At 45.7% G+C, this 26581-nt stretch overlaps 1 protein-coding gene across 7 annotated transcripts in view; it reads left to right on the top strand.

Annotated features, from left to right (window-relative positions):
* The window catches only part of DENND4B (DENN domain containing 4B), an 86679-nt gene that overhangs the window by 34983 nt on the left and 25115 nt on the right, over positions 1–26581 (top strand). For all 7 annotated transcript variants that reach the window (XM_068252435.1, XM_068252442.1, XM_068252437.1 and 4 more), the window contains 12 exons: positions 1593–1659; positions 7705–7763; positions 8886–9030; positions 12097–12272; positions 14823–14923; positions 16608–16823; positions 17959–18104; positions 18196–18335; positions 18416–18539; positions 22499–22705; positions 24102–24230; positions 24314–24488. In XM_068252435.1, the coding sequence (XP_068108536.1) occupies positions 1593–1659; positions 7705–7763; positions 8886–9030; positions 12097–12272; positions 14823–14923; positions 16608–16823; positions 17959–18104; positions 18196–18335; positions 18416–18539; positions 22499–22705; positions 24102–24230; positions 24314–24488 (1685 nt within the window). The remainder of the gene's footprint in view (positions 1–1592; positions 1660–7704; positions 7764–8885; positions 9031–12096; positions 12273–14822; positions 14924–16607; positions 16824–17958; positions 18105–18195; positions 18336–18415; positions 18540–22498; positions 22706–24101; positions 24231–24313; positions 24489–26581) is intronic.

The raw sequence follows: 26581 nt of genomic DNA, 5'->3' as shown, positions 1-26581 counted from the left end.
ATTACTTCAAGAGTAAAATGTACTATTAATTACTTTTCTCCTATGTTGCTGTCACTTACATTAGTTAAAAAATCTGACAAAAGTGACAGGTCTTGGACTAGCCCATCTCCTCGTGGGGGATTCTCAGGGTTCTCTTTATGTTCAAAAGCACTTAGTGAATGGCAACTGCTCATTCCAAGTGTGCAAACAGGTACGGGAGGCAGCTTGGATCGTTGTATAAATCCCTTCCAGGAATTGCTTTTGTAAAGAATAAGCAAAATACTAAAAAATCCCCATGAGGAGATGGGCTAGTCCAAAACCTGTCAGTTCTGTCAGATTTCTACTACCTACAGTAAGAGACAGCAGCATAGGAGAAAAGTAATTTATGGCTCATTTTACTCTGGAAAAAAATGTACCTCTTATTTGTATTTGTTTGCATGCATTTTAAATTTTACTATGTTTTGCGATAGTGGTCCTTTAAAGAGACACTGAAGCGGAAAAAAAAAATCTGATATAATGAATTGGTTGTGTACTATGAATAATTACTAGAAGATTAGCAGCAAAGAAAATATTCTCATATTTTTATTTTCAGGTATATAGTGTTTTTTCTAACATTGCATCATTCTATAATATGTGCAGATTACACAACACTCGGCATTCAAAATGATTCTTTCAGAGCAGTCTGTGAACTAATGACCTTTCCTCTGGCAGAGAAAAAGGAATTTGTTCACTAACAGTTGAGATAATAAAAGTCAGAAGACAGCCCTCTCCACGACTTTGAAAAGTCGTAGAGCTTAATGGCTTTTTTGCATAGAGATAACAACTGGAGTTTCTTAACTCTTCCTGTACTGGAAACAATTAGACTGATGTATCTGATCTTAATGTTTTATTTCTTAGCTGTACTACACATACAAATCATAATATCATATATTTTTTTTCCGCTTCAGTGTCTCTTTAAGTGACCAAAGAATTTCACTTTAATTTAGCTGGTGCTTCTTGTAGCCCCCTGTAGTTCTTCAGGTCTCTTGCTGTCCTCCTGGTCAGATCTGTAGAGTTGCTGTGCCCCTCCGAACTCTGGCAGACTGTGCCCCGTCTGGCTACTGCGCTTGCACAGCCCCGACCGCTTTTCTCTGTAACCGCTTGTCTCCTTGTTAGCGCTCCTGTGGCTGGGAGTGTTCTATACTTGTGCAGTTTGTAAGACTTGTAACTGTGCACGCCCTGAACGCTACCAGCATTGGGAGTGCGATAGAGGAGACATGGGGCCGCGCATGCGCAGTGGCCTGCGACACGGCTCAGTCGGCCAGCTTTCAGAGGGGCACAGCGGCAGCACAAATGTGACGCGGAGGACAGCACTGGACCTGAAGGACCACAGGGGGATGGAGGAAGCACGCAAGTGCTAAAAATTCAGAGTTTATGTAAATGGTATGCTAATTTTATAAAGTTAGCAAATTTACATCAACTCATTGATTTTTCCTGATACACACATATGGACATTCCGTGTGTTATCCAAACCTAAAGAAAAAAAAGAAATAAGGTTTTTGCTGAAGTTCTCCCGCTGACAGAGAGTAATGGTGATAAAGAATAGAATGTAACAATCTTCGCTTGTTTTGCAGACACATCTCCAACTTCATGTTTAACGTCCCCTTCCCCTCGCCGCAGCGGCCGCGCATTCTCATCCAGGTGGGTGTATAATGGAGGATGGCGATTCTTCCGCTTGTGCTCATGAGAAATAGCAAGCATTTTGGTTTATGGACGGCTTATTGAAGTGTCACTGGACTGGGCATCTAAATAGGCATAGCATTTGGGCTTTATACCTCTAAAAAAACGTTCCTCTGTAAGTAGTTGTCTCATCCATGCACTCATCTTATGCTAGGTACACACCATACAATTTTCTGTGAGATTTACCTGCCAGATAGATTTTTTCCAACATGTTGGAAAAAAATCTTTCTTGGCAGGTAAATCTAACAGAGAATGTTTCATCTAAGGAATTTGTGAGCAAAGTAGAATAGAACAGATTTATAATCTACAATCAAAGTTCTAAAGGAATTTATTAGAGAGAGTGGTGTAGAAAGAAATATACCATCTTATAGAGTTCAGTAGGTATAATATACAGTGGCTTGCAAAAGTATTCGGCCCCCTTGAAGTTTTCCACATTTTGTCATATTATTGCCACAAACATGAATCAATTTTATTGGAATTCCACATGAAGGACCAACACAAAGTGGTGTACACTTGAGTGGAACGAAAATCATACATGATTCCAAACATTTTTTACAAATAAATAACTGCAAAGTGGTGTGTGCATAATTATTCGGCCCCCTTTGATCTGAGTGCAGTCAGTTGCCTATAGACATTGCCTGATGAGTGCTAATGACTAAATAGAGTGCACCTGTGTGTAATCTAATGTCAGTACAAATACAGCTGCTCTGTGAGGGCCTCAGAGGTTGTCTAAGAGAACACTGGGAGCAACAACACCTTGAAGTCCAAAGAACACACAAGACAGGTCAAGGATCAAGTTATTGAGAAATTTAAAGCAGGCTTAGGCTACAAAAAGATTTCCAAAGCCTTGAACATCCCACGGAACACTGTTCAAGCGATCATTCAGAAATGGAAGGAGTATGGCACAACTGTAAACCTACCAAGACAAGGCCATCCACCTAAACTCACAGGCCGAACAAGGAGAGCGCTGATCAGAAATACAGTCAAGAGGCCCATGGTGACTCTGGACAAGCTGCAGAGATCTACAGCTCAGGTGGGAGACTCTGTCCATAGCACAACTATTAGTCATGCACTGCACAAAGTTGGTCTTTATGGAAGAGTGGCAAGAAGAAAGCCATTGTTAAGAGAAAGCATCAAAAGTCCTGTTTGCAGTTTGCCACAAGCCATGTGGGGGACACAGCAACCATGTGGAAGAAGGTGCTCTGGTCAGATGAGACCAAAATGGAACTTTTTGGCCAAAATGCAAATTGCTATGTGTGGCGGAAAACTAACACTGCACATCACTCTGAACACACCATTCCCATTGTCAAATATGGTGGTGGCAGCATCATGCTCTGGGGGTGCTTCTCTTCAGCAGGGACAGGGAAGCTGGTCAGAGTTGATGGGAAGATGGATGGAGCCAAATACAGGGCAAACGTGGAAGAAAACCTCTTGGAGACTGCAAAAGACTTGAGACTGGGGTGGAGGTTCACCTTCCAGCAGGACAACGACCCTAAACATAAAGCCAGGGCAACAATGGAATGGTTTAAAACAAAACATATCTATGTGTTAGAATGGCCCAGTCAAAGTCCAGATCTATATCCAATCGAGAATCTGTGGCAAGATCTGAAAACTGCTGTTTACAAACGCTGTCCATCTAATCTGACTGAGCTGGAGCTGTTTTGCAAAGAAGAATGGGCAATGATTTCAGTCTCTAGATGTGCAAAGCTGGTAGAGACATACCCTAAGACTGGCAGCTGTAATTGCAGCAAAAGGTGGTTCTACAAAGTATTGACTCAGGGGGCCGAATAATTATGCACACCCCACTTTGCAGTTATTTATTTGTAAAAAATGTTTGGAATGATGTATGATTTTCGATCCACTTCTCACATGTACACCACTTTGTATTGGTCTTTCACGTGGAATTTCAATAAAATTGATGCATGTTTGTGGCAGTAATGTGACAAAATGTGGAAAACTTCAAGGGGGCCGAATACTTTTGCAACCCACTGTAAGTGGTTCCCTTTGGAAGAATCTTCGGTATCTCAGCAATGCAACGTGTTTTCTAAGCCTTTCTGTGTGATTTGCCTTCTTAAAACAGAAGGTATTTGTGATATTTCTGATTTAAATGTGTAACTGGTTACCCACAATGCACCACTGCTGAATATGCCAATTATCTCTTTATGCCCTTAAGCCAGGCTTACATCCAGAACCGCTGGTGTATAGCACGCCTATAGCTTTACATTTTACAGAGCCACATCAACCCAACATGCAGACAGCCTGTTTCTGACTGTTGGTCCTCCTCAGTGCATGGCAGGGATTGATATGGCTCTATGGGATAGGGGATTGGTCTAGTACATCAGAATACTTAAAGTGAACCTTAAGCCAGAAAAAAAAAAATGAGTTATACTCACCTGGGGCTTCTACCAGCCCCCTGCAGCAGTCCTGTGCCCTCGCAGTCACTCACTAATCCTCTGGTCCCCCGCTGCCAGCTAGTTTCGTTTTTGCCGACAGGCCCGTCAGGACTGGCCACGCGTAGCTTTTTTTGCATTCCCGACTGTAATTAGCGCTATTGCGGGCCGCAACGCGTACAAAAATACGCATTGCCGCATATCTATGCGTGCGTAATGCGGCAACGCATATTTTTGTACGCATTGCGGCCCGCAATAGCGCTAATTACAGTCGGGAATGCGGAAAAAGCTACGCGTGGCCAGTCCTGACGGGCCTGTCGGCAAAAACAAAACTAGCTGGCAGCGGGGGACCAGAGGATTAGTGAGTGGCTGCGAGGGCACAGAACTGCTGCAGGGGGCTGGTAGAAGCCCCAGGTGAGTAAAACTCATTTTTTTTTCTGGCTTAAGTGCCTCTTTAAGGTGACCCAAAACTACTAGGAAAGTATAGGGGACTAAAAGAGACCGGAAAGCACAATGCTTTTTTAGTAGGATTGCTTTTCGTTCTCTTTTAGTCCTCTATACTTTCCTAGTAATTTAGGGTCTCCCCAAGCTGCTTGGGTAAACATTTCTGTATTATTATAGCAAAGAAATGAACAGCGCTACTTAAAAACAGATGAATGCTTACCTGCAAAAAAGTGCAGACCCCACTCATGGGATACAAATACACAATGAGCACACATACAACCTGTCTACCACTTGGAGGATGTTAGTTTCCACTAACAGCTTGCAATGCAATTTGTTAGGTACTCGTCCCTCCCACTGTCGAAGAAGTCTTTCCTCCATGGGAGGGGACCTAACACTAACTAAATCCTACCTATGCATATGCATAGCCTGGGCGCGCTACCAGTAAAATTAAGAATTGCGCAGAAAAAGTGGGATCAGCGCATCACCAGGCCGCCTCTGAATGGCCTCGGCTCAGAGATGCGCTGAGCCCCCCCAGGAACTACAAACGCACCTTGACCCCAAACAGAGGCTCTGCATATACACCAAAGAGAAACTAACAAGTGGGAGCAGCTGACCAGAATTAAATCAAACATAGCAAAGAAATGAACAGCGCTACTTAAAAACAGATGAATGCTTACCTGCAAAAAAGTGCAGACCCCACTCATGGGATACAAATACACAATGAGCACACATACAACCTGTCTACCACTTGGAGGATGTTAGTTTCCACTAACAGCTTGCAATGCAATTTCTGTATTATTAAAGTGGACCCGAACTCAGAACGTTCTCTCTGTGCTAAAAGATACGCAACAGCATAATAACCTTTAAACAAAAACATTTCTTTGCTACAACTGATACAAATCCTAAAAAAATCTGCAACCCTTATAAATTCGGCCCTGGAGAAGTCTCTGCCCCCTGATCCACTCCTTCTCCTATTAGGCCATCAACTGGCTGCAAATATCCCCAACATCGACTGGCCCAACCTGTAGCCAAGGCTGCCAGAATACATTTGGCCAGACTTTGGCCTCAATTCACTAAGATCATGCTGGAGATAATAAGGCAAGAGAAAACTTACCTCCACATAAGAGAGAGTTATCTTATCTCTTCATTCCTTAAGTTACCTCCTCTGTAGTTAAGTTACCTCCTCTTTAGTTATTTTACCTCCTCTGTAGTTAATTTACCTCCCCTGTAGTTATTTTCACATGCAGTTAATAAACAGCCTGTCTTTAACTCTGGAGTTATTTTCAGGATTGAAGAGTTAACTTAAAGAGGAACTGTAACGACAAAACGGCCCCTGGGGGGTACTCACCTCGGGTGGGGGAAGCCTCAGGATCCTAATGAGGCTTCCCACGCCGTCCTGCGTCCCTCGGGGGTCTCGCTGTAGCCCTCCGTACAGCCGTGACGCAATATTTACCTTCCTGGCTCCTGCGCAGGCGCTCTGATGCCTCTCGGCGCCGAAGTAGGCGGAAATACCCGATCACCGTCGGGTCTGCTCTACTGCGCAGGCGCAAGTTTCCGGCGCCTGCGCAGTAGAGCGGACCCGACGGAGATCGGGTATTTCCGTCTATTTCCGTGCAGAAAGTCGCCACAGCGCCCCCGCTGGAGCCAGCAAAGGTAAATATTGAACTGACAGTCGGCACAGTCGCCGGCTGTTCGGAGGGCTGCGGCGAGACCCCCGTGGGACAGAGGACGGCGTGGGAAGCCTCATTAGGATCCGGAGGCTTCCCCCACCCGAGGTGAGTACCCCCCAGGGGATCTTTTTAATGTTACAGAGTCTCTTTAAAGACAGAAGAGTTAACTTTAGGTTTGCCTGAGGTAAAATGTTTCCTGAATACTACATGCCTTATCACCATGGTGACAACTCTAGAAGAGTTATTAAAGACAGGAGATAAGCTTAGTGAATTGAGACCAATGGCTTCAACCAACTCTCTCCTTGGCTCAGACTAACAAACGAGATAAACAGAGGAACACCAAGAGCCCCAATAGTGTAGTATGTATTGACAAAGGGGATAATGACAAAGAGTAATAGTTGTTATACTCACAAGCATGGGTCACCAATAGGCAACCACTGTAAAGGCAGGTGGGGAGATTTTCCTGACCCCACTCAGGAATAAGAAGTCGCTCTCTGTAGATAGTAGAAAAGGGTCGCAACCCTCCACCCAGGGAGGATACAGTATTATATAGGAGAGAACAGAGGCGCCAAAAGGATAAAAAGGGTTTTAAAAGAGCTTAAAAGCCAAAAATTTGGTAATTAGAGGAGGCAAAGGTGGACTTACCTCCTCCAAGCAGACACAACACGACTGTACATTAAGTCTATTTATTAACGAACTCCAGATAAAACAAAGCAACGCGTTTCACAGGTCAGCGCCCGCTTCCTCAGGCAATAGAAAAAGGAGTTACAGCATCTAGCAAAACAAACAACACTCGGCACCTCTGAGACAGAAGAAAAGAGGTGCAGAGTGTTGTTTGTTTTGCTAGAAGCTGTAACTCCTTTTACTACAGTGGAGTCGCATGAGAGTCACAGCATCTGATCTGCATGCAGATTCTGGGTCAGTGACTTAGGGAGGCAACACACTTGCAGGGCTGGTCTTCCCCTGCGATTCCTCTGTCTCTGACAGCATTTGCGATCATGTTTTTCGCTAACGTTTTACCACAATCTATCCGATATTTTTTATTTGTGGCTGTATAAAATGTCATTGCGAATGCGTGCGTTGTATGAGAAAAAGCGTAAAACCGTGCGATTTAAAAACGTGGAAAATCACGAACAAAAAACACAACGAGCATTTCTTGAGTTAGACTATTGACTTCAACAGCCTGTAAAATCGTGACCGTTTTCCATCTGTGGCAAAACGCGCACAATCACAGCTAGTGTGTAACCTCATCAGAAAATAAAGAAATGAGATAAATGCAGCCGTGGGCTCCTCTGCCCTCAGACACCATCAGTGCTATTAATGGTACAGTGTTCTGCAGGTATAGAGGGGGTTAGAGGGGCCACTCATTTATTTTTAAAACTACATTGTTTTTAGTACAAAGTCATTCCTATTTAATAATAGCATCCTGAGAAAAAAAACGTTTTCTTTGATTGTTGTCCTTTAAGTGTGTTATTTAAATAATGTGTCCTCTTCTAACTCAGATGTCTCCATATGACAATGTCCTCCTGTGCCAGCCTGTCTCTTCACCCCTCCCCCTCAGGTAAGTGAACCGCTAGTGGGTCTGCAGAGATATCAACCACATAGATCCAGTGGTGGCGCTACAATGTGGCACTGGGCCCCCCAGGGAATCACTGTGCCTAGGCACTGGGCACCCCAGGGAATCACTGAGTACCAACCCCCCCCCCCCCCCCCCCTCCTCTGTAACATACAGTTAACTGTTTTCAAGCTCTAGCAGTATACACTGAACAGGATAGGGTATGTAAGAAAAACACACACACACACACACACACACACACACACACACACACACACACACACACACACACACACACACACACACACACACACACACACACACACACACACACACACACACACACACACACACACACACACACACACACACACACACACACACACACACACACACACACACACACTTTCTCTCCCTCTTCCCCCTTTCCTGGCTTGTAGAGTCGTGAGACACAGGCTGGGGGCTGGTGATTTGTCTGTGATCCGTCCACACTGAAGCAGCTTGCTAGCAAGTAAGGTTTAAAGCATGCCAGCCAACCAGCCAAATACATCTGTAGGTAACTTTTCTTCAATAATAGCACCATCATTTGGACAATCTGCTCAGCTCGAAAGCCTCTGAGTTCTGTTTCTGAAGTTTACATTTGGCTCCTATCATTGGTGAACTCGTTAACCTTAATTTTATAGCCTGAGTTAGTCAAATAATATGTAAAGTTTCCCATACAACCATCGATTTTGATCACCCAAATGGGCCCCACCAGCCAGCCATTGTGCCCCCTTGGTGCCTCCCTCCCCCCCCAAAAAAAAAAAATAATAATTTGAAGCTGGAGCCTCCACTGCATAGATCACTTTATTAAAAATATGTAAGACAAATTACTTCCCAGTGGTTACATCCTTGTGAGCATTATTTTTTGTTTTTGTTTTTTTTCTGTGTGATAAATTGAGTACTCTAGTCTAAAGTTCAAACTTAGTAAGAGAAAAGTATGTCTGTAAAAGTGATTTTTGGATCAAAGAAATGTGTGCCATCATTTTTTGTAATGTCAGCCGTGTCACTTCCTGTAATGTCTGCCGTGTCACTTCCTGTAATGTCAGCCACGTCACTTTCTATAACGTCTGCCATGTTGTCTTGCAGTGGGGCCAGCTATGTGACGTTACTGCAGAATCTGGGCCCGGAGAATGCGGTGACACTACTCCTCGCAGTCCTCACTGAGCAGAAAGTTCTGGTCCACTCCCAGAGACCGGACGTCATGACCAGCGTGTGCGAGGCCCTCGTGTCTGTGAGTGTCTTCACACTTTTTCTCTGCCTTTATTAAAGCGGCATAAAACTCTCTCTAATATTCAATAAAAACATGTTTTCCTACTTTTTATAACCCATACAGTTAACATATTTGCTTTTGTGCATAAGTATTATTATTCATTTAGAAATTACAAGTTCCCAAAGTACAATTTTCTTGCTCTGAGAGGTGCAATTGCATTTGATTCTTACCTGGTGTATTCATATTGTAATGTCCCAGAAATGCTTTCTGAGTATCTGCCTGTGTTCTGGAGTGTCTGCACGGTCAGAGAAGTGTTTACATTCCTCACTTGATACAATTAAAGAGAACCCGAGGTGCGTTTGAAGAATATTATCTGCATACAGAGGCTGGATCTGCCTATACAGCCCAGCCTCTGTTGCTATCCCAAACCCCCCTAAGGTCCTCCTGCACTCTGCAATCCCTCATAAATCACAGCCAGCGCTGCTGACAAACAGCTTGTCAGAGCTGGCTGTGTTTATCTCTATAGTGTCAGTCTGCTGCTCTCCCCGCCTCCTGCAGAACTCCAGTCCCCGCCTGCATCCCTTCCCTCCCTGCTGATTGGAGGGAAGGGACGGGGGTAAGGACCGGAGCTATGCAGGAGGCGGGGGAGCAGCTGAGACTGACACTACAGATGTAAACACAGCCTCACAGCACAGCTGTGATTTATGAGGGATTGCAGAGTGCAGGGGGGCCTTAGTGGGGTTTGGGATAGCAACAGAGGCTGGGCTGTATAGGCAGATCCAGCCTCTGTATGCAGATAACATTCTTTAAACACACCTCGGGTTCTCTTTAAGTAAACAGAAGATAATGTTATCTCAAGTTCGTGTCCAGCTTTCCTTGCAGGGAGCTTGGAAGTCCTGTGTTTAACTAGTTGAATGCTGTTCTAGTAAAAAAAAACTGGTGATAGTATATAATATGCTGTAAATAATCTTTTAGAGCAAAGAAAAAATGCAGGGTTTCATATGACTTTAAAGTAGGACTTCACACAAAACTTATTTTCTCTAGATTTTGGTATGTTTGGGAAAGGTTAGAACAATTGCATCAGTCAGGCATTACACAACAGAAGACTCTGCTGAAACATATCACAGGGACTATGGAGAGCTGGAGTTTATTGAACCATGCACTGTAGACTGCCTTAAAGGGAACCAGAAAGGTTGGGGGGAAGCTTCTATACATACCTGGGGCTTCCTCCAGCCCCATACGCACGGATCGCTCCCACGCCGCCGTCCTCTGCTGCCTGGATCCGCCGGTACCAGGTCCCGTCATTGCCGCGAGTCGGCCAGTCGGCAGGCAGACGCGGCCAAATGTCCGCATCACACGGGGCTCCCTCCATATACGTACGCATGAGGCTGCCTACTGCGCAGCCTCATGCGTACGGGTATGGAGGGAGCCCCTGTGATGCGGATAATTGGCCGCGTCCGCCGGAAGTGACGGGACCCGGTACCGGCGATAGAGGAAGCGGAGGATGGCGGCGTGGGAGTGATCCAGGCTTATGGGGCTGGAAGAAGCCCCAGATATGTATAAAAGCTTGTTCTATTTTTTCTTAACGTTCCTCTCTGATTCCCTTTAAAGAGAACCTAAGATGGGCAGAAATAAAAATGTTATACATGTCTGGGACTTCCTCCAGCCCCCTCCGGCCTGAACGCTCCCTCACCACCGTCCTCCGCTGCCTGCAGATTCCACAAATTGCCCCAGAACGTCCTCTGGCTCGGGGCATACTGTGCATGCGTGGCCTGGCCGTGTACACGCGCTCGTTGTTTGCCTGCACAGTAGCACTGCGCAAATGCAGAATGTTCCCAGCCACAGGAGCGTGATGGGGGAGCGCGCACAGCTAGACTGCGCCTGCGTTAACTTACCGGGGCCAGTTCCAGAGGCTACAGGCAGTGAAGGACAGCAGTGAGGGAGCAGTCAGGCCAGAGGGGGCTGGAAGGAAGTCCCAGGTAATGGTATGTATACATTTTTTATTTCTGCCAATCTCAGGTTGACTTTAAAGTCCGAGAAGAACAGTTCTGAAAAATGTATACTTACCTGGTGCTACCTCTAGCCCCATGCAGGCCGAAGGCTTCCTCGCCATCCTCCTAGGTATCTCCGTTGTCCCATGGTCAGCTTCTGAAATTCTACCAGTCGCACTCCATCATTACCGAAGCTGACCACGGGACAACGGAGAAGCCTAGGAGGACAGCGAGGGAGCCTGTATGGGGCTGGACAACTGGCATTGCTTAAAGGAATACTGTAGGGGGGTCGGGGGAAAATGAGTTGAACTTACCCGTGGCTTGTAATGGACCCCCGCAGACATCCTGTGTTGGCGCAGCCACTTACCGATGCTCCGGCCCCGCCTCAGGCTCATTTCTGGAATTTCCGACTTTAAAGTCAGAAAACCCCTGCGCCTGCGTTGCCGACCCGTGTCCTCGTTCCCGCTGATGTCACCAGGAGTGTACTGCGCAGGCCCAGTATGGTCTGTGTCTGCGCCATGCGCTCCTGGTGACCTCAGGGGAAGCGAGGACACGGCAACGCAGGCGCAGGGGTTTTCTGACTTTAAAGTCAGAAATTCCAGAAGTGAACCGGAGGCGGGGTCGGAGCATTGGGGAATGGCTGCGCGGGCACAGGATGTCTGCGGGGGACCATTAGAAGCCCCGGGTAAGTTCAACTCATTTTCCCCCGACTCCCCTACAGTATCCCTTTAAAAGGAAATAAATATGGCAGCCTCCATATCCCTCTCACTTTAGATTCCCTTAATGAGAATCTGTTCATAAAATATAGTTTTTGGAGATGCAGCAGTTTGCTATATAGATAAATGTAGAGATAAGCAAAGCTGGCCAAATATGCAAGGATCTTTAAATGATCTTCTAATATTCTAAGTTCTATCCAAATGAATTGTGTTGGTCAGTCTAATGAAGTCTATTCTCAATGTCCAGAGATCCGGACACAAGCTTATTAATAACTGAATTGTTTTTCCACACGTAGAAGGGCTGTATATTTCTTTCTTTTTTTTATTTATTGTATTTATAAAGCGCCAACATATTACTCACCTGCTTGTTTTCTCTGCAGATTATCTTCCCCCTGCGATGGCAGTGCCCCTATATCCCTCTGTGCCCGCTATCTCTCTCTGATGTGCTCTGTGCCCCAGTGCCATTCATCGTGGGCATTCACTCCAGCTACTTTGACCTCCACGACCCTCCTCAGGATGTCCTCTGCGTTGACCTGGACACCAACACTCTCTTCCAGTAAGATTTCTGGACTGAATGTATGTTTACAATGAAAGGGTTAGTGCAGCTAATGACTGACTTGCAGATGGAGTCTGGTGGTGTCAATCACTCATGGAATAATTATACCTTTTATGGGCTCCATTAGGACATCCTTTAACCAGATTTCCTCTATCTGTACCCAGTGGTGTACAGAACTACCATAACTGCCATAGTGGCTTCTATGTGGCCCATAGCCAAGGGGGTGGGGTGGGGGGGATCCGGTGGTCTTAGCCGGCTTTAAAGAGACTCCGTAACAAAAAATTGCATCCTGTTTTTTATCATCCTACAAGTTCCAAAAGCTATTCTAATGTGTTCTGGCTTACTGCAGCACTTTGTACTATCACAGTCTCTGTAATAAATCAATGTATCTTTCCCCTGTCAGACTTGTCAGCCTGTGTCTGGAAGGCTGCCAAGTTCTTCAGTGTTGTGGTTCTGCTATGAACTCCCCCTTCCAGGCCCCTCTATGCACACTGCCTGTGTATTATTTAGATTAGGGCATCTTCTCTCTTTCTTTCTTATCTTTTACAAGCTGGATAAATCGTCCTCTGAGCTGGCTGGGCTTTCACATAGTGAGGAATTACAGACAAGGGCAAAGCTGTTAGCAGGAAGAAAAGAGCAGCCTGAAACTTCAGTGCATGAGAGATGCAGGGGGAAAGAAACACACAAATGAGATTCAAAAGGAAGGGTGTATACAGCCTGCTTGTGTTTGGATGTATTTTCTATGTGTGGACATACTGTACATCAACCTATTTCCTGTTTTGGTGGCCATTTTGTTTGTTTATAAACAAACTTTTTAACCACTTCCCTACCACGCTATTTTGTGCTGATCGGTGCTGCGTGGGCTCTCCAGCCCGCAGCACCGATCAGCTAGCAGCCAGGCCGATCAGACTTCCCCCCTTTTTTCCCCACTAGGGGGATGTCCTGCTGGGGGGTTCTGATTGCCGCCGGCTGCTTGCGCTTGCGGGGGGGGGGGGGGGGCTCTTCAAAGCCCTCCTCCGCAGCGCTTCCTGGCCTCCTTCCCCTTCCCTCCCTCTCCCTCCCCCTGTGAGCGGCGCAGGACGGATTTCCGTCCTGCGCCTGATGGGATAGGCTTTAGCCTATCAGATGCCGGTGATCCCCGGCCAATCACCGCAGCAGCGCCGTATACATGTAAACACCGGGGAAGGTCTTCCCCGTGTGTTTACATTTACCCTGCGAGCCGCAGATCGGCTCGCAGGGTGTTCACGGAGACACCCTCCGGGAACTGGAATACACTTCAGGATTCAGGGGCGTGTATATACGCTCCGAGAATCCGGAAGTGGTTAAAACTGTTTTTAACCACTTTTAATGCGGCGGGGAGCGGCGAAATTGTGACAGAGGGTAATAGGAGATGTCCCCTAACGCACTGGTATGTTTACTTTTGTGTGATTTTAACAATACAGATTCTCTTTAAAGCAGACCTGAACGCAGAACTCCTCTCTGCTCTAAAAGATACGCAACCACATAATAACCTTTAAACTAAAAACATTTCTTTGTTACAGCTGATAACAATCCTGCAATAAGTCTGTAATGTTTCTACTGCCTGATTCATGGAAGCAGACATATTGTTTACAGCCTGTGCTTTCAAACGAGCTTATCTGCTTGTCTGCCATGGGCAGTCATGTGACACAGGGAAGAGATCAAATTACATCTTATGAGTAGACACAGATGGGGGGATTAAACAGGCTAAACTCTCTAAATACACACAGGGTGCATTTCTCTAGGTTTTCCTTTTGTCCTGTGCAAGAGTACCGGCAGTGGAGCGCTGGAGAAAAGTAATTCACCTCTCCAGGCTTCTCCGATGATCTACGTTCTTCGTAATGTCCTCATCCATGAATGCAGTCCCCTCTTGTAATGTGGGTTATGTGACAAGACTGGGTGCTGCAGTCATAGAGACTGATGCTAGCAGGAAAGTAGATCATTGATGGAGCCCGGAGTGGTATTTTACTGCACCCCTGTGCTTCGCTGCCAATACTTGGAATACTTAGAATATTGGGGGCGGGTTACCTTTACTGCTAAGCTCACTGCTGATTGGCCCATCTTATGTTATAGAAAGGGGAATGGGGAGGATGAGTAGCAGGCAGTATGCTTGCAACTTGCCGTAGGAGCCACAGCAGCATCTAGCCAACTAATCAACAATGTGGCAGACTGCTTAACAGGGAAGAAGTGACATGCTATATTGTCATCTAAATGGATTAAGGACAGGTTGTTGCTTTTTTTTGGGGGGGGGGGGGTGATACAAATATGCTGTGCATCTTGCTTTACTTTACTGGCCCCCTGACCTGTAACAGTTATGCACATTTGATTTGGAAGAACACAAAGTAAGGTGTGTGTGCCTGTTGTGTTTGTATCTGGTGTGTGAGTCTGTTGTTTATGTGTGTGCCTGTCACATGTGTGTCTATGGTGTGTATATCTGTCACATGTGTCTGCTGTGTGTGTTTCTGTTGTGTGTCTGTATCCTGTTACTAGTCAGTTATGGGTTCTGAACTGATTTTTCCATTTCGCTTACAGGAGTGAGGAGAAGAAAATTCCATCTTACCAGATGTTACCACGGAAACCCTGCAAAGTTCTGCGCAACTCCCTGAGTGACCTCCACAAGCAGCTGGATGAGAGTGAGGCCTCTCCTCATCCCTCTACCTTGTGCCTGCTGCTTGTGCTGCCCTTGGTCTGTGCCCATCGTTTGTGTTACCCTTGCCTCATGCCCAGTTTGTGTTACCCCGGGTCTGTGCCCACAGTTTGTGTTACCCTTGCTTCATGCCCTTGTGTTGCCCCCAGTCTGTGTCCATTATTTTTGCTGCCCCTGGTCTGTGCCCACTGTTAGCATTTTTTCTTGATTGTGCTGCCCCTGCATTGTACCCACTGTTTATGCGTTCCCTGCTGCATGCCTTAATTTTGTGCTGCCCCTGGTCTGTGCACATTGTTTGTTTTCACTTGTTCTGTGCCCACTGTTTGTGTTTGCCCACTCTGTGTAGCCATTATTGGTGCTGCCCTTGATCTGCTCCATCTGCTTGCACTGCCCTGATCTATGCTCATTATCTATACCGTCCATGGCCTGTGCCCGCTGTTTGTGTTGCCTATTTGTACCCACTATGAGCTCTGCCCCTGGTCTGTGCTCATAATTGGTGTTGTCCTTGGTTTTTACCTACTGCTTGTGCTTTCCAAGACTGTACACATTGCAGTTATTGCCACCAATCTGTGCCATCTGCTTGTCCTTCTCTGGTCTTGCCCAATGTCTGTGTTGTCCTGGGCCTGCACCCACTGTTTATGTTGCTCCTGGTTTTAGCCTTCTGTTTTTAATGCTACTGAACCATGTGTGTAATGCCCCAGGTCTATATCTGTGTCCTTTACTAACCGCGAGAGAGTAAGTTTGTGAAATTTCCATAGAAAAGTGATGAACTTACACCACATGAAAACAAGTGATATGTTTCTAATATTATTATTTAGTATTTATATAGCACTTACAGCTTCCTTAGTGCTGTTTAGAGTATATTGTCACTTATCTGTACTCAGAGGAGCTCACAATCTAATCCCTACCATAGTCATATGTCTATGTATTTATCATGTGGTGCATGTATCATAGTCTAGGGCCTATTTAAAGGATACCCGAAGTGACATGATAAGATATGTGTATGTACAGTGTCAAGCACACAAATAACTAGGCTGTGTTCCTTTTTTTTCTTTCTCTGCCTGAAAGAGTTAAACATCAGGTATTTAAGTGGCTGACTCAGTCCTGACAAGAAGTGACAACAGTGTGACCCTTACTGATAAGAAATTCCCCTTTTTATCTCTGTCCTGCTCTCAGAAGCCATTTTCTGCTAGGAAAGTGTTTTATAGTTGGAATTTCTTATCAGTGAGGATCACACTGTAGTCACTTCCTGTCTGAGTCAGGACTGAGTCAACCACTTACATACCTGATATTTAACTCTTTCAGACAGAGAAAGAAAAAAAGGCACATATTTGTGTGCTAGGCACTGTACATGCACGTCTATATCATCATGTCACTTCGGGTATCCTTTAAGGGGAAGCTATTTAACTTATCTGTATGTTTTTGGGGTGTGGGAGGAAACTGGAGTGCCCGGAGGAAACCCACACATACACAGAGGGAACATACAAACTTTGTGCAGATAGTGCACTGGCTGTGATTCGATCCAGGGACCCAGAGATGCAAGGCGAGAGTGCTAACCACTACGCCACTGTGCTGCCCATAGCAAATAATAATACATACAGGTTTCTTGAGATGCTTTGACGTAGACCCTGGATGTCAGGTGAAGATCCTGTTTGTCTGTTTCCTCTCAGTGTACAACAAGCCCATGGAGGAGGCATCTCTGGAATTCTTGCTGAAGGATTACGATCTCATCTACGGTCGGCGGACGCAGCTGGAATTGGACGTGCGCGCCTCCTTCCTGAGGTTCATGGCGTGCTTATTTAAAGGGTACCGGTCGTTCCTGCTGCCCATCACACAGGCACCTTCAGAGCGAACGCGGGACTCCAGCAACCTCTTCAACGTGGAAGGTAGGAGCTGGTAGAAACGTGATGGAGATGGCATGGATGGGACGGAACTTGGAGGCAAGAATGAGTCTTTCTGTCCACTGATTTCTGTTCTTAGGGCCCTTCTCCACTGCCAGTATTTTGCGATCACATCCCGTTCACAAAACTCTGTTGTAGTGAAGATAGACCGCACTCCAGCAGTTCTAAGGTGTGATGTGCCAGGTCTAGGAGTCCCACAGCATGGAGGTTCCAACAATCAAATTTAAAAGATGAAGACCAGTGCCATCCAAGTGTATTTAGCTCTTCAATTTATTGCAAACACATAGACATCCTGCTACTGCATAAGCGACGTTTCGGAGGTGACTCCCCTTTATCAAGCTCTGCCAGTGACTTGATAAAGGGTCACCTCCAAAACATCGCTTAGGACGTCTATGTGTCTGCAATAAATTGAAGAGCTGAATACACTTTGATGGTGCCGATCTTCATCTTTTACATTTGATCACAGAACTCTAGGTATGCCTAAAGTAATGGAAACTGTGGCAAGAATGACAAGGCAACCTTTCAAAACGAAGAAAACTAAAAAGGCAACCTTCCAACATCTAGTATCTAGATACTAGATAGTTAGCGGGTGGAGGCGCCCAGACAGAATAAAACACATTAAAAACTGTAAAATGGAGTAGACAGGCTGGCTTCCCTCTCCCGGTGACAGTCGAGAACATCCTATAACTAAGATTTTTTTTTTTTTGCACGAATATGGGCAACACATTTTGTAACCCGAGGAAGCGGTGTCATCCTGCAAAACGTGTTGTCCATATTTGTGGAATTAAAATCTTTCATTTGTTATTCTCAACTGACTTTGTTACTCGGAGAGGTAAGCCAACCTCCTCCTGTCCATTTGAGTCTTGATTCAAATTAGATGCGGTGCAATGAGTTGCATTGCGTTGCCGCATGCTTTTTTTAACAGGATGCAACGTAATGTAACTTGACTCAACTCGACACAACGCATCTAAGTGTGAATCAAGCCTCAGCGTTTTTAACGTGTTTTATTCTTTCTTTGTGCCTCCACCCACTAATTATTATCAATGGATTATGAAGAACCTGTTTACTTTTGGGCTCCTTGGTAGACTGTTGTAGTAACATCTGTTTTTTTGCTGTTCAGGTTTCAAGAAGTCACGGGAGCGTGCACACCAGAAATTCTACTCCCAGCTGATGAAAACACAGATGTATTCACAGTTTATTGAAGACTGTTCGTTCGTTAATGAACGCCACGCCTCTCTTGAGTTTTTCGATAACTGTGTGGAAAAGGTAACGATTGCCTAGTTAGAATCTTCTCCTGAGACTTCTTAACCCACCTCTGGTCTGATACGATATCTGAGCTCTGAACTTGGTGTTTTAGGTTCAGGTCGATGGTGAGAAGATGGAAGATTTACACCTGGTCGAGCAGGATGAATCCCACCGGAGTGAACATACGGTTTTTATCATGCCTGCTGAGGTGCCGCAGGACCCCCATGGCTCAGAACCACCAGCCCAGTACAAGTGAGCCATTGGTTTATCACGTTGCGATTATTCTCTTGGGTTAAGTAAACTTTATCCATCATTCATCTTCTTTGTCCCAGATATGAGACTTTCCCAATTCTCCAGCCAGAACTTTTTGAGCTTCCTCAAGATCTGCTAATGGTTCCACCTGCCCAGTCAAAAACCAGCGCCCCTAGCAGCCCCGCCCCTCGTCGAACCAAACAGGTACGTGTGAGACTGTTGAACTGTTCACATCTAATAGACTGTTCCAGCTAAAATGCTTAAAGAGGAACTCCAGCCTAAACAAACATACTGTCATTAAGTTACATTAGTTATGCTAATTAAAATAGATAGGTAATATAATCTCTTACCCACACTGTTTTAAAAGAACAGGCAAATGTTTGATTTCATGATGGCAGCCATCTTTTTGGTTGAAAGGAGGTGACAGGGAGCATGAGACACAGTTCCAACTGTCCTGTGTCCTGAGCACCTCTCTCAGTTGCTAGGCAACATGAACAACAACATAGGCAATCCCATCATGCTCTGCACAGCATCAGGGAAAAAAAGGCCGGGCTGTTTTTCTTTGATGGGTGAAGCTTAAATAAAAATGCAGCTAAAAATGATGCTTTGGTAAGAAAAACAAAGTTCTGATGCTGTGAAACTGTTAAAGAATCACCAAGCCTTTTCAGTTCTGCTGAGTAGATTTTTACCCCAGAGGTTCACTTTAAAGTGGAACTAAACTCAGAATTTCCCCTCTGGTCTAAAAGATTAGCCACAGCATGATAACCTTATTGGACAAAAAATGTCTTCATTACAATTTTTGAAAATCCTAAACAAAAATCTGAAGTTTATAATTTGGTTTCACTTTGTGAAAGCTGCCTTGGCAGTGCTCCTGAAGTCTATTCACAGCTGCTGAACTAATTAGACAGTTTCATCTAGCTAAACCTCAGAACACAGAGCAGTGATTTTCTTCAGCAGTTATATGTGGAATGAAAACTTTTATCATATCATATAATTTTGGGCTGGAAGGTAAAGAGTGAGAACCTTCCTTTGGGTGTTACCAGCTGTCTCTGTTCATATTGGGGAGATTTCGCCTACCTTTCCCTCTCGCAGGCCTGGTGCACACCAAAACCCGCTAGCAGATCCGCAAAATGCTAGCAGATTTTGAAACGCTTTTTCTTATTTTTCTGGAGCATTTCACCTAGCATTTTGCGGTTTTGGGAAACGTTTTTGGTGTAGTAGATTTCATATATTGTTACAGTAAAGCTGTTACTAAACAGCTTCTGTAACAAAAACGCCTGCAAAACTGCTCTGAACTGCTGTTTTTCAGAGCAGTTTACGTTTTTTCTATACTTTACATTGGAGGCAGAAACGCCTCCGCAATTCAAAAAATGCCTCATCCCGGGAGTATGCGTTTCAGCAAAACACCTCCCGCTCTGGTGTGAACCACCCCATTGAGATACATTGACCAAGCGTATCTGCAGCCGCAAGCGGCTGCAAAAACGCCAAAAAACCCGCTCGGCGTGCACCAGCCCGCAGACAGGAAATGAAGGAAATTCTCTCTGAGGTGGTCACGGACAGCAATAGAACTCCAAAGAGGTCCTTATAGTATTTACCCTGCACCACAGTGGAAGCCTGCTAAATGTACAGTGGTGTGAAAAACTATTTGCCCCCTTCCTGATTTCTTATTCTTTTGCATGTTTGTCAAACTTAAATGTTTCTGCTTATCAAAAAACGTTAACTATTAGTCAAAGATAACATAATTGAACACACAATGCAGTTTTAAATGATGGTTTTTATTATTTAGTGAGAAAAAAAGCTCAAAACCTACATGGCCCTGTGTGAAAAAGAAATTGCCCCCTGAACCTAATAACTGGTTGGGCCACCCTTAGCAGCAATAACTGCAACCAAGCGTTTGCGATAAGTTGCAACAAGTCTTTTACAGCGCTCTGGAGGAACTTTGGCCCTCTCACCTTTGCAGAATTGTTGTAATTCAGCTTTATTTGAGGGTTTTCTAGCATGAACCACCTTTTTAAGGTCATGCCACAACATCTCAATAGGATTCAGGTCAGGACTTTGACTAGGCCACTCCAAAGTCTTCATTTTGTTTTTCTTCAGCCATTCAGAGGTGGATTTGCTGGTGTGTTTTGGGTCATTGTCCTGCTGCAGCACCCAAGATCGCATCAGCTTGAGTTGACGAACAGATGGCCGGACATTCTCCTTCAGGATTTTTTGGTAGACAGTAGAATTCATGGTTCCATCTATCACAGCAAGCCTACCAGGTCCTGAAGCAGCAAAACAACCCCAGACGATCACACTACCACCACCATATTTTACTGTTGGTATGATGTTCTTTTGCTGAAATGCTGTGTTACTTCTACGCCAGATGTAACGGGACACGCACCTTCCAAAAAGTTCAACTTTTGTCTCGTCGGTCCACAAGATATTTTCCCAAAAGTCTTGGCAATCATTAAAATGTTTTTTAGCAAAATTGAGATGAGCCTTATTGTTCTTTTTGCTTAAAAGTAGTTTGCGCCTTGGATATCTGCCTTGCAGGCCGTTTTTGCCCAGTCTCTTTCTTATGGTGGAGTCGTGAACACTGACCTTAATTGAGGCAAGTGAGGCCTGCAGTTCTTTAGATGTTGTCCTGGGGTCTTTTGTGGCCTCTCGGATGAGTTTTCTCTGAGCTCTTGGGGTAATTTTGGTCGGCCGTCCACTCCTGGGAAGGTTCATCACTGTTCCATGGTTTTGCCATTTGTGGATAATGGCTCTCACTGTTATTCGCTGGAGTCCCAAAGCTTTAGAAATGGCTTTATAACCTTTACCAGACTGATAGATCTCAATTACAGTACTTTTGTTCTCATTTGTTCCTGAATTTCTTTGGATCTTGGCATGATGTTTAGCTTTTGAGGTGCTTTTGGTCTACTTCTCTGTGTCAGATATCTCTTATTTAAGTGATTTCTTGATTGAAACAGGTGTGGCAGTAATCAGGCCTGGGGGTGACTACAGAAATTGAACTCAGGTGTGATAAACCAAAGTACTTTTTCACACAGGGCCATGTAGGTTTTGAGTTTTTTTTCTCACTAAATAATAAAAACCATCATTTAAAACTGCATTTTGTATTCAATTATGTTATCTTTGACTAATAGTTAACGGTTTTTGATGAGCAGAAACATTTAAGTGTGACAAACATGCAAAAGAATAAGAAATCAGGAAGGGGGCAAATAGTTTTTCACACCACTGTATTGTAAATAAAGTCTTCTGCAATCCAATCTTCTTGGTCTCAGACTGTCCTTTTCAAACTGGAGGTAAGCCCTCCTCTATTTCCTTAGTAATTGTCTTTGAACGCTTAATACTTTACCAAAACCTAAAAAAGTTTCTAATCTCTTTCCTTCTCATCCAGAACTTGTTTTTCCTTGAGTTGGACAGTTGAAGCAGTTGAGTGTCTTACGAAGATTTGGATAGTAAAGTACATATTTGTGTAATTTGCGTGGTAGGGGTGATACAGTGAAACTGTTCATTGAATAAAAAAACACACAACGGGAGCCCAAATGGTGTAGTATGTTAGTGTGGACTAACAAACAGGTGCTTTGAGAATAACGCTCACAAAATAAGGTTGCTATTCACGGCAACCAACCAACCAATCAGGCAAGTGGAGAAAACAGCCATCTTCACTCAGGTAACCAGGTCTATGTGTGGTCGCTCTCTTGAAAAAAAGGTAAGTCGCATGGCCGGCACAAGTTGTGCCGGCGGGATCACCGTCCTCCAATGGAGGCTGAAGATACAATGGGGGAAGAGGCGCCCAGAAGCGATAAAATATATTAGAAACCATAAAAGATTTTGACAAAGGAGGTGGATCACCTCAAAGATGACAAAATTGCTAAATGTATAAATAGGTAAATTTTATTTTGTACTGCGGCAACGCTTTTCGTGAGTACTTAGGAAATGGGTCCTTAGTACTCACAGAATGCATCGCCACAGTGCAAATCAAATTTTACTGTCTATGTACTTTACAATTTTGTAATCTTTTAGGTTATCCACCTCTTTTTTCAAAAACGTTTGTTTTTTAATATATTTTGTCACTTCTGGGTGCCTCTTTCTGCCATTGTATGTTTGTGTAATTGTCCACAACTGTATTGCTGTGCAGCTGGATTCTAAATGACAACCCTATTTCTGTATCTCAGGAGATCAAGTCTGCCCAGCGAGTGGCCAACATGTATGCTTCTAGGCCTGAAATGTGGTCCAAATGCCTTCTTGGACACTGCTATGGCCTGTGGTTTATCTACCTGCCCACCTTCGTCCGAGCCACAGCTTCCAAGGTGCGAGCTCTGCAGACTGCCTATGATGCACTGAAACAGATGGAGACTAAGAATCTGGTTTTACCTGATGAGGTCAGTGCCCTTCTCTGCTATCGTATCTTTAGCATTGCCTGCCCGCCTGCCCTGCTTCACTTATTACCATGTTTACCCGAAAATGTGAGCCTCTTATATTCATTTTTGCTCAAAAACATGTGCTAGGGCTTATATATGAACGCACAAGTTCCTGTGCTGTGTGTTGTCCTGCCTTCTTCACTGTGCCGCCTCTGCCTCTGCTAGATCCACCTTTGGTGGGCCCGTGTCCCCCTTGTACCTTTAGTGTTTTCTTGGTGTCCACCTCTGTCCTCGTGTCCTCCTCAAATCCTGTCCTCCTGTGTCCTTGTGTCTTCTGCTGTCCTCTGATGTCCCCCTGTATCCTCTTATTTCCCCCAGCTCCATGCCACTGTGTCCCCGAGCTTCAGCTTATAGGGAAGAAGAATGGCAACTTGTGTTTCTACCGGGGCCAATGGTCTCGCAGGTGGGACCATGGCTCCGTTATCGGGCCAAGCACTGTACTGAGTAGCAGCGAGTGCAGTCATTGGCCCAATGACAGAGCCATGCTTCCACCCGTGAGGGTTTACTTTCAGGGTAGGGCTTATATTTTGAGCATGCTCAAAATTTCTGCTTGGGTTTCCTTTTGGGGGATGTCTTAATTTCAGGGAATGTGGTAGCTGAAATTCACAAGCTTTGATCATTTGAAACAGTCAGATACAGGCTTGAGGTCCATCTACATTGTTGTATTAATCATAGATTCTCTTGCACTGACTGGGCATAGGGTGTCCTCAGGGCTTCGTGCTTTCATTCCTCCTTAGGTTCACTCACTAATGAGCACAGCTCCAGTGATCCAAAACAAAGCACTGGGAGCTCTCCTCGCCCCTTGTTGAGCACTCTGTGTGATGGTCAGTCCACCAGGACACTCATGTAGACACTCAAACGCCAAGGAAAATGTGTTTGACCAGGAGATTCTTTGCAAATTATTGGTTCATTTTATTGACATTGTAAAACAGAAGTTTACCTTAAAACAGAGGGTATTGGCGATTATTAAGGTTGGAGTGAGCTCTGAGGTGTCCCACAGTGAATCACTGTGGGACACAGTGTGCATGGGCATCCATGGCCGCGCCTTGGCCTGGATGTTCTCCTACCTCTCCAAATGCTCCATCATGACCTCCTTCAACGGCTCATCTTCAACCCCTGTCCCCCTCTCAGTCAGTGCCCCCCAGGGCTCCATTCTGAGTCCCCTCCTGTTCTCAATATACACTTCCTCAATTTGCAAACTCATCTCCTCCCTGCATTTCAGAGTGACCAGTTATGGTAGTAAACACACAATGTAAACGTCTGGCAGTTAGGAAGCAAATTATGATACAGATAAACTTTTCTCGCTGTTAATTGTGATACTGTGAGACATTTCCTGACCTCAGTCTGTGCCTTGCAGGTCTGTTACCGCATCCTGATGCAGCTGTGTGGCCAGTACGGAGAGCCGGTGTTGGCGGTACGCGTAATGCTGGAGATGAGGAAAGCTGGGATTGTCCCCAACGCTATCACCTATGGCTACTATAATAAGGTGCGGTGCATAGTGCTGTATAAATTGTGTTTTGTGTATGGCGCGGTCCGATGGTCCTGAATACTGCTTGTTGTCGCTCACAGGCTGTGCTGGAAAGCAAGTGGCCGTCCAGTAGTCAGAGCGGGAGGCTGCGCTGGGCCAAGCTGAGGAATGTGGTTCTAGGTGCTGCCCAGTTCCGTCAGCCGCTGAGGCAGAGGCACCCCGGATCTCACTCTCTGTCATCGCGAAGTGACGACTCCTCTTTAAATAAGCCAAAAGGTAAGGAAACCAGTTCCAGGTTTATTTAAGGTGCTCAATATTCTGGGCAGATCTACCCTATGTTATTGAATCGGAAGAAAATCTGCATGGCTGTCCAATCGATGTGTCGATTTCTGGGCAAAATTGGTGAAATGGATCGATTGGGAGTGCTGGTAAAATCTGGGTTGCAAGGGCTCCTCGGGTGCCTGGTGGTAACTGCATTAATATTGTGACTTTGCTTGTGTTCAGTGTTTTAAAGTCTCATCTTTCCGCCGGTGTGACTCCTGGCCTCCTCACATGTCTGCCGTCACCACGGGTGCCTGTACCATGTGGCACTGATGCATATGTGATGTCACAACATGTGCCGAGCCACTCTCGGTGTTGCCAAACACCGGAGGAGTCCAAGAGTTACACCAGAGGAGGGGTGAGCATTTAAAACACTGAACATGGGTTTAGGGTAGAGGGGTGGGGTGGGGAGTTGCACTAATAATAATTGCATGTAGCAGCACCTGCCTTGCAATGGCTGTATAGGGCTGCTAAGCCTTTTAAATGCCCATGATGTGCTCACACAGTTTACACAGGCGCTGAAAACTAATTTGACTCTTGCTCAACTTCCTTATTGGAGATTACGCTGTTACTTTATCAAAATAACGTCATTTCTACATATTACAGTACATGCTACTTCCACAAATACCGAACTTCCCACCCACAGAATGGATTCCACCAAAAGGCTAGTGGTGACCTCTAGTGGTGACTGCATAAATAACAACATATATATATGTCGGACAACGGAAACTAAGATTTTTATTCATCAAGCAGACCAAGCTGTGCCCGGAATTGGTTTTGGCACATTAGAGGACAAAAATAGGAAATAGGACACACAATAATAAAAATACAATAAACGATTATACAGCAGGGTACGGTGAAGGGGCAGTGACTCAAACTACAGTTTGTTGGTACTAACGACCAGTGACCGTAGCTTGGGTAGGGTAGGGAAGGGAAAGGAAAGGGGGCATTGGGGGGAGCGGGGAGGGTGCGTAGAGAGTTTAAGAGGTTGACAGCTGAGGGGAAAAAACTGTTCCTGTGCCTCAAGGTCCTGGTGGAGATGGCCCAGTACCTCCTGCATACTTACATAATGTTCACATCCATTTCTATGCACATGGCAATGGCATTATTAGTGTGGCTCAGTATTGTCATCAAAGGTTCTCTTCATTATATCACAGGGACAAGGGCAGTTTTTCCATGAAGCAATGTGAATCACGTGTTTCAGGCAAAAATTAGAGTGTGACAAGAAGCGGCTCCCCTCCCCAGATGTCCCACTTCTCACACTCTTTATCTCCCCCTCCCTAGATGAGCGGCGCCATTTCACTCACCTGCTCTCAGCGTTCCAGCGAAGGGATCTCCATCCGCCTGTCCAGCATCCTGTATCCGTGGCTACAACGCTGCCTCATGTTACCTATTACGTTCTACCGGGTCACATGGGGCACCGTTGTAGTCAGAGAGGAAGCAGGATTTCACGTGTGGCTGGTGATCCCACTGCTAATCTGCTGAGAGCTGGTGAGTGATGCGGCGCCAGTGCAGCACATCCCCGGCATCCTGGGGATCAGATGCTGCAGGCCAGCAGGGAGGAGATGCTGCAGGCCAGCAGGGAGGAGATGCTGCAGGCCAGCAGGGAGGAGATGCTGCAGGCCAGCAGGGAGGAGATGCTGCAGGCCAGCAGGGAGGAGATGCTGCAGGCCAGCAGGGAGGAGATGCTGCAGGCCAGCAGGGAGGAGATGCTGCAGGCCAGCAGGGAGGAGATTCTGCAGGCCAGCAGGGAGGAGATGCTGCAGGCCAGCAGGGTGGAGATGCTGCAGGCCAGCAGGGTGGAGATGCTGCAGACCAGCAGGGTGGAGATGCTGCAGGCCAGCAGGGTGGAGATGCTGCAGGCCAGCAGGGAGGAGATGCTGCAGGCCAGCAGGGTGGAGATGCTGCAGGCCAGCAGGGAGGAGATGCTGCAGGCCAGCAGGGAGGAGATGCTGCAGGCCAGCAGGGATCAGATGCTGCGTGCCAGCAGGGAGGAGATGCTGCAGGCCAGCAGGGAGGAGATGCTGCAGGCCAGCAGGGTGGAGATG

The sequence above is a fragment of the Hyperolius riggenbachi genome, chromosome 9 (genome assembly GCF_040937935.1).
Source record: "Hyperolius riggenbachi isolate aHypRig1 chromosome 9, aHypRig1.pri, whole genome shotgun sequence".
NCBI classification, from domain to species: Eukaryota; Metazoa; Chordata; class Amphibia; order Anura; family Hyperoliidae; genus Hyperolius; species Hyperolius riggenbachi.
Note: the sequence above shows the minus strand (reverse complement) of the source record. Positions and strands in the feature narration are given on the sequence as shown.